Source organism: Octodon degus, unplaced genomic scaffold (genome assembly GCF_000260255.1).
Source record: "Octodon degus isolate 3935 unplaced genomic scaffold, OctDeg1.0 scaffold00331, whole genome shotgun sequence".
Lineage (NCBI taxonomy): Eukaryota > Metazoa > Chordata > Mammalia > Rodentia > Octodontidae > Octodon > Octodon degus.
In genome coordinates, this window is record NW_004524907.1 from 972,042 (window position 1) to 982,160 (window position 10,119).

Below are 10,119 nucleotides of genomic sequence, written 5' to 3' on the forward strand. Positions count from 1 at the left end.
CTCAAGTCCCAGGATTCCGCTCAACTTGCCTAATGTTCATTAAGGCTGCATTGCAGAGTTATCTATTTTCCTGCTGCAAATCTTTTTATTCATCCCTAATCCTCTTTTTTGTAACACCCATTTTCTAAATAAGGCAATCTGGAAATGAAGTTGCACAAATTTAAAACACATCAAAAGATATTGAACAACTACAAATAAAAGCTGGGAACCATGCTAGAAAATTGATTTAAAAGGTTAATGCTCATTTGGAAAGAAAACAAAAGCATCCTTTTTCACTCTCATTATTCACCACATTGTAAAAGTTTTATTTATTTATTTTTTTGCGGTACAGGGGATTGAACTCAGGATCTTGCACTTGCCAGGCAAGCACTTATTCTACTGGTCTCCCCAGCCCCAGGTTTAACCCTGCCCCCCCCCCTGCCCTCCCACAGCTTCTAGCCAGCTTTTTTTTTTCCTTTTCAGTCTGCCTACCCACCTAGGCTGAGCTGGGGTTTCCCCAAATACCACCACATCGTTCTGTATCTACTTGTGATCTCCCAGGAGTCACAGCAGCAGCTGCAAGTAGGTGCAGTGGAAAAAGGAAACGGAACTCAGGGGAATTCAAGCAATCTGGTTCAGACTGTGATAATGGGGGTGGGAGTAGGGCCTGAAATAACCAAGAATACCCAGTATCCTCTCCTGCCCTGCCCCATGTTGCTGTGTTCACTGTAAGTAATCTGTGATCTCAAACAGACCTCCTAGGGAGACAGACCCCATGACTGACGCATCAACATATCTAATCCCAGGCCCAGATCCAACCAAACCCAGGTGAGGTGAATGCCCTTATGTGGCTGGGACCAGATGTAGCAGCTGCAGTGGCTGCTACAGAGAATGGGACGGAGACAGCTGCCCTTCTCCCCCAGGACCTACCACCCTCTGTCCCGTAAGTATAAGCTGCTTACTGAGGTTCCAACATACCAGCACATACACACTGAGTTCATTCTCTTCAGGACAGAATTTTGGATTTGTGAGTGGCCCTAGGTCATGAGTTGGTCCACTGATGAGAGACCACATGAAAACAAAGGTACTGACCAAGGGTTCTTACTCTAGTGTAAGTCGCTAGTGTTGAAGTCTTAGGTGTGAATCTCAGCCTTCAATAGGTACAAGCCATTTAACTCTCCTTCAACCTGTTTCCTTTGTGTAAAACAGTTAACACCCACCCCCCTACCTCCTGCTGTGGTTAGGATTAAGTCATCTAACAAAGTAGTTCTCTGTGAACTAGCACAACCCACACAGGAACTCTCATAACGCAGTGCTATAGAACTAGAAGAGGATGGAGGAGCCCGACCTGTGGTTCTGCCCATGTCCACACTGCTGCAGACAACCCCAACCACAGCAGAGGACATAGAGAGGGTCAGCACTGGAACCAAGTTTGCTCTTCGGCTCTGGCTGCAACATCTGGGCAGGTGAAGGTGAGGAGCAACTTGAGGGCCCCATCCACAACACAGAGCTGGAATTGTCTAGCGCTCTTATGGCCATGGAAGAGGGGAAGGAGGAACTGCTCTGAGAAATCCCTGTGTAATACTCCCCCAGGTGAAGGTGGAGTTCCTGTGGACCCAGAGCCAGCAAAGGACAGAACATGGACCCTGCTGTCTCAAATGAGGAGTCTAGAAAGGGAAGTGCATCGCCCTCCCCAGCCCACCCCCATGACACTCACAGAACATTCACAACCTTTATTGTGGGTGAGAACTTTGCTACAGCTTTGGGAATAAAAAGTAAAATTACAACGTGAGTTGTAGGTCCTGGAGGAGCCTGGAAAAAAAAAAAATGGGAAGGAGGGCACAGGAGTCCTCCCTCCGCCCAGGAAAGGTGCAGAATGAGCCAGGCCTACCCACAGGGCCATGAGTCTCTAGAAGCTTCAGTCCTGGGCTGATTGGCACTAAGAAACATTGCGAACTTAAATAGAGAGAGACCTGGGCAGTAGGCCAGGCCCTCCCCACTTCCAAACCCTGGAGATCACGACTAAGGCCTTATCTTCTCAGTCATACTGGGAAGTAGGACACAACGAAAGTCATCTTTGGAGTGTTTGGTTTTTCTTGTTTATGCACAAAAAATCTGCAACCCAAAATACAGATCTCTGTCCGTCTCTGCAACTGCCTGTCTTGGTTTTGACACCTGTCTGTGGCTAAAGGGAATTGAGAAAACATGAAAAGAATGGGGATGGGAAGAGGAGCATCTCAGAGAAAGAGGAGAAACCCTTCCTCAGAAGCTCTAGATGCAGTGAAGGCCATCATTCAGCCCATCCCCCCAGCTTCCATCCCATCCCAGTAGCTTCCCACCACTTGGTTAACAAATATTCCCAAAGGAATGTGCTGCCATCTAAAGAACATTTCCAAAAATAGACCCCAATGTCCTTAAAAAGGTTAAATATTAACCCTTTAGGTGGTTAGGCAGTTGAGGCCAAGATGTCCTTGAGGATTTGTCTGGCCTTTGGCCAAAACCCCCTGATGGATCAGAGTGGCCAGGGTTTGGGGCACCACAGCAGATCTGCTCAGTGTTGAGGGACAGTGACTGTTTTGTAACTCAAGGAGTTCAGTCCAGGGAAATGATATCTGACCGACAGCCAGTCAAAGAGGGACCGGAAGGCAGGGGTCCTCCATGTCCCTCCCTCAGGGCTCCTCCAGGAGCCACAATGTTGCTGACACGGCCTGGAGGCGGTGCTGGAGTGGAGCTGCGGTGCGAGCTCCCCAAGGCCGGCGCCAGAGGACCCAGAAAGTGGGAAGGGGTCCCCCGGTACTGGAAGAAGTGGCCAAGGGCATCCTGTTCATCTAGCGAGGTGATGACAGAAGGACCATAGTGCTGGGAAGAATCAAGGGGAGAGATGAAGGTCTTACCCTGACTTATTTACCTTCTGTCATTCATCTTAGGAACACTTTATAGAGTAAGTCAACCCGAGTCTGAAGGAATTCTCATGAAGCAAGAGGGCCTCTCGACTCTACCCTACTGCCCCACTCCATCCCCTCTGCCTGCCTTAGGGCAGCCCTACCGGCTCACTAAGTTCTTGGCCTTGTGGGCATCATGGGCACCTGCAGCACATGGACTGTCCAGCTGACAGACACAGGAACTATACTCTAAGCACCCATGGAGTGCAGGAGTGAGTAAGCAGGAATAGAACTGCACTAAAAACTTAACCAAAACTGGGCATCTAGGGAGTCAGGAAGGGAGGCATGCCATCAGCACCTAAAAAGGAAGCTTCAGAGCTCGCAGATCTTCATGAGAAGAGAAAGGACCACTTACCTGGCTCTCAGTCTGAAGAAAAGAAAATAAATCTAAACCTGGTAAGAAAAAAAAAAAATCAAAATCAACTTTCTATAAAAATTTCCCTGTAATCCCAGCACTTGGGAGGCTGAGGCAGGAGGATCACCATGAGTTTGAAGCCAGCCTGAGATACATAGTGATAGTTCAAAGCAAGCCTAAACTGCATAGCAAGACCATGTCTCAAAAAAAAAAAAAAAAAAAAAAAATCCAGGGGGCTTTGAAAGGAGTTCTAGGGAGGGTGCGGCAACAGAGCCCACCTTGGAGTCTGTGTCATACCTTGGATGTCAGCTCCCAGTGGGAATGCTGGTGGGTATTCGTGTAGTGGGAGACTAGACAGGAAGTCACTGCCCAGTGTGCCCATCGCGGGACTCCGCAGCACCGAGGATGGCTGGTGACTGGAGGCCAGGACTCTGTGAACAGAAAAGAGATGAGGCAAACCACAGATGCCCGCACTTCCCAAGCTTGACTTCTCCATTTGGGTTCTTGTCCTCTCCACCTTTCCCTTGCCGTAGGATCAGAAGGCATTCTTTTGCCAGGCGTGGTGACACAGGCCTGCAATCCTAACACACAGGAGGCTGAGGAAGGAGGACCACTGTGAGTTCTGGACCATCCTCAGGAAGTCAGTTCAAGGCCAGCATGAACTACACAGTGAGACCGTGTCTCAAAAAGACAAGGGGTGGGGGAAGCATGCTTTACTGCTTCCGCTGCCCCTTCTGCTGTAGGGTCTACCTTTTTCTTACCCTTTGCTTCCAGGTAAGGCTGGGATGGCAGCTGAGGTGACAGGACAGTGCTTCTTGGTTGGGGGCAGATCCTCCTCATCTGATGAGCTTTCTATTGTCAAGTCAATAACTTCAACCTTCTTCTTATTCTCTGATGGATTTCCCTCTTGGACTGGGCTATACTGGAGGCCTAAGGGCAGTAAAAAGGATGTCTCAGAAAGAGGCCCACTCAAGATTTAGCTCAGCTAGGGGACAGAGGGTCACTCACCGTCCAGCCCATACCCTGGTGGGGGGCAAACCTCAGATGCCTCCTTTTTGGGTTTCATTGGGCACCAGGATCCATCTTCCATAAACTGAATCTCATCACAGTCAGAACAGGAATTAAGAATCTCCATGAATAAACTAGGGAATGGGAAAGATGGGAATTCAGGAGGGTAGGGGTTGGCTGGACAGCAGTCAGGCTTCTGTGATTCACCTTGCTGTACCTCAGGTTCCTCCTTTGTAAACAGGGATCTCAGCCATCCTACTATGCTTCTCTTGAGTTGCTAGTGAGTCAAGCAAAGTAAGCATATAAAAGAAGAGACTCTTAATGAACTTTGGGTGCTAGGTTTTAAAATAAATGTAAGCTAAGCATCTGTTAGGTGTAGTTCTAGCAACAAGGCAGAATTCATAAATACCTCAAAAAACACCCTGACATGATGGTGCGTGCCTCTAATCCCAGGCCTCTGGGAGGCTGAGGCAGAAGGATCACTTCAAGTTCAAGGCCAGCCTGGGCTACAAACTAAGTTCAAGAGTAGCCTGCATTACAGTGGGAGACAGAAAAGACGCTGTGAGCAAGAGCCACAATGCAGGCTCTGGGGGAAAAAAAAAAAACATTCTTAAGGGCTCAGCGGAATAAGCACCTGCCTGACAAGCACAAGGTCCTAGGTTCAGTGTCTAGTACCAAAAAAAAAAAAAAAGAAAGAAAAACATTCTTTGCTTGTGGAAAATAAAATGCTGAGTTTAGCATATGAGTTCCTCAAAAGAACCCAGTTTCTATGCTCAGCAAGGGCTCAAGGTGTGGCTTAGCTGTAAAGCACTCACCTAGTGCAAGGCCATAGGTTCAACCCCCACTACAACATAACCCCCACTAACTGTTATGCTCAGTAGGAAGTGGGGACCAGAGCAGGTGGGGCCAGGAGGTGGCAGCTGATGTAGGAGGTGACAGCTATCCTAGGAGGTATAGATAACAAAACAGTGCAATACAGTAGCTCTGCCACTTACTAACACTGTGGCCCTGAGCAAGAAATCTCCAGTTTCCTCATCTATAACGATGGTACTCATAGTTATCAGCATGATGCCTTTACATACTAAGTCATTAGGGCTACACGCACACGGATACAGATTGCTAAAACAGGATTAGAGTTGGGGTTTATCTGAAGGCAAGCCATATTTTTAAAAGAATCCTACATAAAAGGCAGCAAAATGGTCCTACCCATCAATAATAAGAGATTCGTAGGGAGCCTTCTTGTCACACACGGGACATGTCCACGTTGGCTTTTTCTCATTCATCTGTAGGTAAAGGGCAGCATCAAAGCTCTGCAGGTGGGCACAGGTGAGGGCACGACATGGGACAGTCAGGCGCATCTTCCCCAGCTGAGGAGAGGAGAGTTCTGTAGTCAGAGCTGCCACTCTGCTTTCACTCTACTATCCCTAGTCAAAGACCAACCATCCTCCCTCTTCCCTTCTCCCCTTGTACCCACCGGGCACATGAGTGACACCCGGAGACTTGTAGTAGCCACCTCACTGTCAGGGTCAGCGGTCAATTTCTCCTTTACTGAAACAAAAGTGGGGCCATAGCCATGGGGTCAGCAAGGGGTGGGAGGGGGGGACCCAGGAACTAGAAAGTCCAGCAGTGGACAGCCTTAGCTAAAAGGCAGTTGAGTGGACAGTCCTTGGAGACTGACAGAATGTCATGTGAAATGGTGTGGGATTTGGATTATAGGAGCTGTACATGGGAGGGAAGGTTTACGCCATTCAGAAGATGCTTAAACATAGCTAGGTGACACTCTTACAATGTCAGAGATGATCTAGAAAGAACTGAGGCATCACAAGAGAGTTACATCTAATGATTCTTAAGACTCTCTCCAGCCCAAAAAACCCACCCCCTGAGGGCTGGAGGTAGAATCTGTGAGGAGCAAAGGTTCCAGTTGCTGACTGGAATACAACAACTGCCATTCACTGCCTGGAAGTAACCCAATGTCGCAATCATGAAGACCAGTCAGGACTTTGGGAGAGGGTCAGGATTCACATAGAGAAGTCCTCACACACAAGCAAGGGTTTCACTATGAGGCTGGAGGGCCAGAAGGCTTGGAGCAGGATCAGAGCGGAACAGTGTTACTCACTCAGTGCCCGGGAGTGGTCTGGGTTCCGGATACCCTTTGCTCTGAGCTTTTGTAGAAGGGTTCCTGCAGTCAACTGCCTCACGAGGTACACAGATAAGGAGTAATTCTACTTGGGGTAGAGAGGAAGAATTAGCTTCTGCTTCTAGGACCACTACCACCCTCATTTGTCCCATGAAGTCCAGAAACCCAGGACACTTGGTGGCTCCTATCTGCCCTTTCCAGAAACCCTATTTCAGCTACACTCACCCGTCCAAACTCAGATGACCAGTTGACCACAATGGTGTTGGGGACAGTGGCCGAGAGTCTGGCCAGTGGTGTGATGTTGATGGGGCGGCTGGGCCTCTTGGGTTCAGCCCCATTCTTGGTGGGGGGAAGGTAACCCTGAGGACAGGAGGAACTGATTAGTGGAGAGGTGGCTTAGCTAGGTTCTGGGGACCCATTCAGTGAAACACATTTATATAGTGTTGCATATGGGGATCACTCCTTTACCGACCAAGAAAATAGGAACCACTCACTGAGTCCCTAAGGAAGAGGAACAACGACATCTAACTTCTCTCAGCTCAGCCTTGGGGTCATGAGGTCTCTAACAAGCCTGTCTATTCTTTTTATTGTAATGCAGCCTGAACCAGGGCCTTTGCACTGAGCTACATCCCCAGCCCTTTTTTTAAAATAGACTATCTTCCTAAATTGCCCAGACTGGGTTCAAACTTGCAATCCTCCTGTCTCTGCCTCTCAAAGTGCTGGGGTTTAGCAGCTTGTCACCAACCCCAGCAGAAGTCCTTCCTGAACCTTTGAATTCAACTGTCTCTTCCCAGGGTCCTGACAGAAGCTCTGTTCAACTCTTAACACTGTCTAGATCACTCTGTCAGTAAACTGAGTACCTACTAAGTGCCAGCACTATGCTAGGCACCTCTTTCACAGTAGGTTTGCAGTTATATTTATGAACTGAAATCGGAGGGTTTGATGCCAGAAGAAGGAACAGCATTTACCGGCAAAGGGCACAGTTTGCCATTAACTTTGACGAAGAGGTTGGGGGGGAAATAATCCTCCTGGGGGCAGCTGGTCTCACAGAGACAGAACCTGGCAAGAAAGAACAGAGGATGAAAAGCAGTTTCTTGGGCTGAATCGGGCAGAGGCAGGCAAACCCAGAACAGTCATGGATCTTGGCAGCCCTCAATATCCAATAACTAACTAGAAGGCTGGAGTGGGCAGTGGCAAAGCAAGGCTATCTCCTACGAATATGTCATACTCCAATTTCACTTCCACCCTCAGGAGAGCCCAGTGAGTCAGAGAAGGGGCAGGAGCTCACCTCAGCTGCACCTGTATGGTATAATCGCATTTGGCTCCTGGAAGAACTTCTCTGTAACAGGAAAGGAGAGGGAGAGATGTCAGCATGGAACCCCCAGAGGAAGGGGTGCATGGACAGACAGAAAGTCAGATGTCCAAGGGATACAGAAGAGGTGTTCAAAAGAATACAGACAGAGAGGACAGCAGGACAGAAAAGACAGAGCAGACGCTGGTGAGCACCTATGGATGAAGCCTGCAGACTGAAAGAGTTGTACCTGGACGTGAGAATCTGCTGCACTTGCTGGGGGGTGAGGGCAAAAGTAAAGTGCGCTTCCTCAAACCGCTGACTGGAAGTGGATGCTGAAGACACAAAGAGGCAGTTACTCCAAACCATGCACTGGCAGCCATCGGAGCTGCCTCCATCCAAGCCTGCTGAGCCCACGGGACTAAAACCTAGAAAAGAGTCTAGAAAGACTGAATGACCACAGGAGCCATACCAAGGGTGGTGGGTCGGATGAGCTCCCCGTAGACTTCATAGAAAGGCAACGGTTTCATGGTGACATCAGGGTGCACAGGTTGGGGGAGAGGAGGATGCACATCCACCTCACGCTTGGGGCCCAGCAGGGTACTTGGGCCCAGGAGAGCTGGGGGAATGGGAGCTAGAGGACCAGGGGAGCCTACAGGAGAGGTGCCAGGTGGCAGGGAGAGCATGGAGAGGTCAGAGGGCCCCAGGGTCTTCCTGGGAAAGCGGCGACGATAAAGCTCTTTGATCTTCATCTGGACACTGGGGGCACAGCTGGACTTGAGGAGGTGCAGGGCCTTGGCCAGCAGCTCGTGTTTCCGTCCACTCTTGTTCCGGCCAGCAAAGCCGAGGAGCACCTGAAGCTCAGACACCCGGAAACTCATCACCATATGCTGTGGAGAAGAATAGCGCTTAAGAATCCTAAGCTTACACAGACCTGTCCTGCCAAGGCCAAGTGCTGCTTTTCCCTAGCAGTGATCAGCAGAATGCTTTGTAGCTAGTGAATCACTGCCAGGCAGTTAATGCGGTCAAGGGACACCTCGGTCTCCTTTCAGCAACGCTCAGGTCAGCCTCAACAGCACATCCCAGAGATACGGCAACCCTTTTGCTCTACGCCTGCAAGCTGACCAGTGTGGGAACAGGGTGGCAGACAGCAGGCCATGCCCAGACACAAATCAGTCCACTGCAGCCTCCTACCTCCAGCCTAGACTCTGGGTTAAGCTGCTTATCTCCTCTCCAGCTCTTCCTCAGATCCATCCTAGCCTGCTGTGGAGAGGACAGGACACAGGAGGAAGAGAAGGGAGGACTCAGCCCAGACAGCTCCACAGGGAAGGGGCCCAGTGGCAGACGTGCCCCATGACCACCCCCCTCCAACCACCTCAGCTTTTTCCGAGCCTCTTGTAGATTTTATGGCCAGGGCTTCTAGGTCTGGGTTTAATGTTCACAACTCCCCCAAATCCTTTCTCAACATCATTTATTTTTATTTAATCTTTTTTGAGACAGGGTCTCACTATGCAGTTCAGGTTGGCCTTGAACACTCTTTGCAGCCCAGGCTGGTCTTGAACTCACAACAATCCTTCCTGCCTCAGCTTCCTGAGTGCTGGGATTCAGGTGTGTGCTACCACATCATTTATATAACTACTGTCCCTTTGGGGGAAATAGAACCAAAATTGTTCGTAGGTATGGTGGGAGGTGAAGCCGATAGGGTTACAATGAATCATGAACCCAACTAAACTAACATCCATCTTCCAGAAGCCAATATCCTGCTTCTCTCCCATAAGGAAAAAATAAGTGTTTCAATCCACCCATATACACCGGGGGTGGGGTGGAAGAAGAGAGGGCCAAGTTCCCAGCAGAGGTCCTCAGGGCACAGTCATGAGCACCTCTAAAGGAGACTGAGTCCAGTGGCTGGACATCAAACCTGCCTAGGGTCATGGCTCTATTTCAAAGAACAGAACAAAGCCGGAGCCTGGGAAATTAACCCAGTGACTTAAGGTTCTGCAAGATGTCCTCAGTGGTCACCTCAAGACTCTTTGGTGATGCGAGAGCTCTCTCCTTAACAGGCTCCCCTCTGTCAGCCTCTCGACCTGTCACACACAGGCCTTGCTACCCCTCCACAGTTCTTCACCTCTTGAGCAGCTTTGTCTTGGACCCTTTCGCGAGAAATGCGATGAAAACCCTGCTCCCCTGGCTTTCTCCTCCTCCGTACCCCGTCTAACTTGTCAGCGTCTCTCCCTCGGCGCTGCCCACAACTTCCCTCCTTCCCGTCCCGGCTTCACACTCCGCTCTCCTCAAGGACAGCCGCCCGCCGGGGCAGCGCCTTCCTCCCGGCCTTCGGGATGCTCCGCCCCGCCCCTCGAGGTGGCGGCCGCGCAGCCCGCCCGTCGCGGCCCCCTGCGGGCGCGCCCCA

At 50.0% G+C, this 10,119-nt stretch overlaps 2 protein-coding genes across 10 annotated transcripts in view; one reads left to right on the forward strand and one right to left on the reverse strand.

Annotated features, from left to right (window-relative positions):
- The window catches only part of Nudt17 (nudix hydrolase 17), a 3,205-nt gene extending 1,542 nt beyond the window's left edge, over window positions 1–1,663 (forward strand). For 3 of the 6 annotated variants that reach the window (XM_023708108.1, XM_023708109.1, XM_023708111.1), the window contains exons 5-8: window positions 463–561; window positions 786–922; window positions 1,293–1,445; window positions 1,573–1,663. In XM_023708108.1, the coding sequence (XP_023563876.1) occupies window positions 463–561; window positions 786–922; window positions 1,293–1,445; window positions 1,573–1,576 (393 nt within the window). In that variant the 3' untranslated portion in view covers window positions 1,577–1,663. Of the gene's footprint in view, window positions 1–462; window positions 562–785; window positions 923–1,292; window positions 1,452–1,572 lie in introns of all 6 variants that reach the window. The other 3 variants (XM_004647837.2, XM_023708110.1, XM_023708112.1) reach the window with 3 other exon arrangements.
- A 34-nt stretch (window positions 1,664–1,697) lies between these two features.
- Window positions 1,698–10,119, reverse strand: part of Pias3 (protein inhibitor of activated STAT 3) — a 9,702-nt gene continuing 1,280 nt past the window's right edge. For 2 of the 4 annotated variants that reach the window (XM_023708104.1, XM_023708103.1), the window contains exons 2-15: window positions 8,907–8,975; window positions 8,185–8,602; window positions 7,963–8,047; window positions 7,710–7,760; window positions 7,390–7,480; window positions 6,647–6,781; window positions 6,401–6,506; window positions 5,759–5,832; window positions 5,491–5,651; window positions 4,285–4,418; window positions 4,038–4,206; window positions 3,574–3,707; window positions 3,277–3,314; window positions 1,698–2,838 (exon numbers count right to left, since the gene is read on the reverse strand). In XM_023708104.1, coding sequence (XP_023563872.1) covers window positions 2,572–2,838; window positions 3,277–3,314; window positions 3,574–3,707; window positions 4,038–4,206; window positions 4,285–4,418; window positions 5,491–5,651; window positions 5,759–5,832; window positions 6,401–6,506; window positions 6,647–6,781; window positions 7,390–7,480; window positions 7,710–7,760; window positions 7,963–8,047; window positions 8,185–8,602; window positions 8,907–8,966 — 1,923 coding nt within the window. In that variant the 5' untranslated portion in view covers window positions 8,967–8,975 and the 3' untranslated portion in view covers window positions 1,698–2,571. The remainder of the gene's footprint in view (window positions 2,839–3,276; window positions 3,315–3,573; window positions 3,708–4,037; window positions 4,207–4,284; window positions 4,419–5,490; window positions 5,652–5,758; window positions 5,833–6,400; window positions 6,507–6,646; window positions 6,782–7,389; window positions 7,481–7,709; window positions 7,761–7,962; window positions 8,048–8,184; window positions 8,603–8,906; window positions 8,976–10,119) is intronic. The other 2 variants (XM_023708105.1, XM_004647838.2) reach the window with 1 other exon arrangement.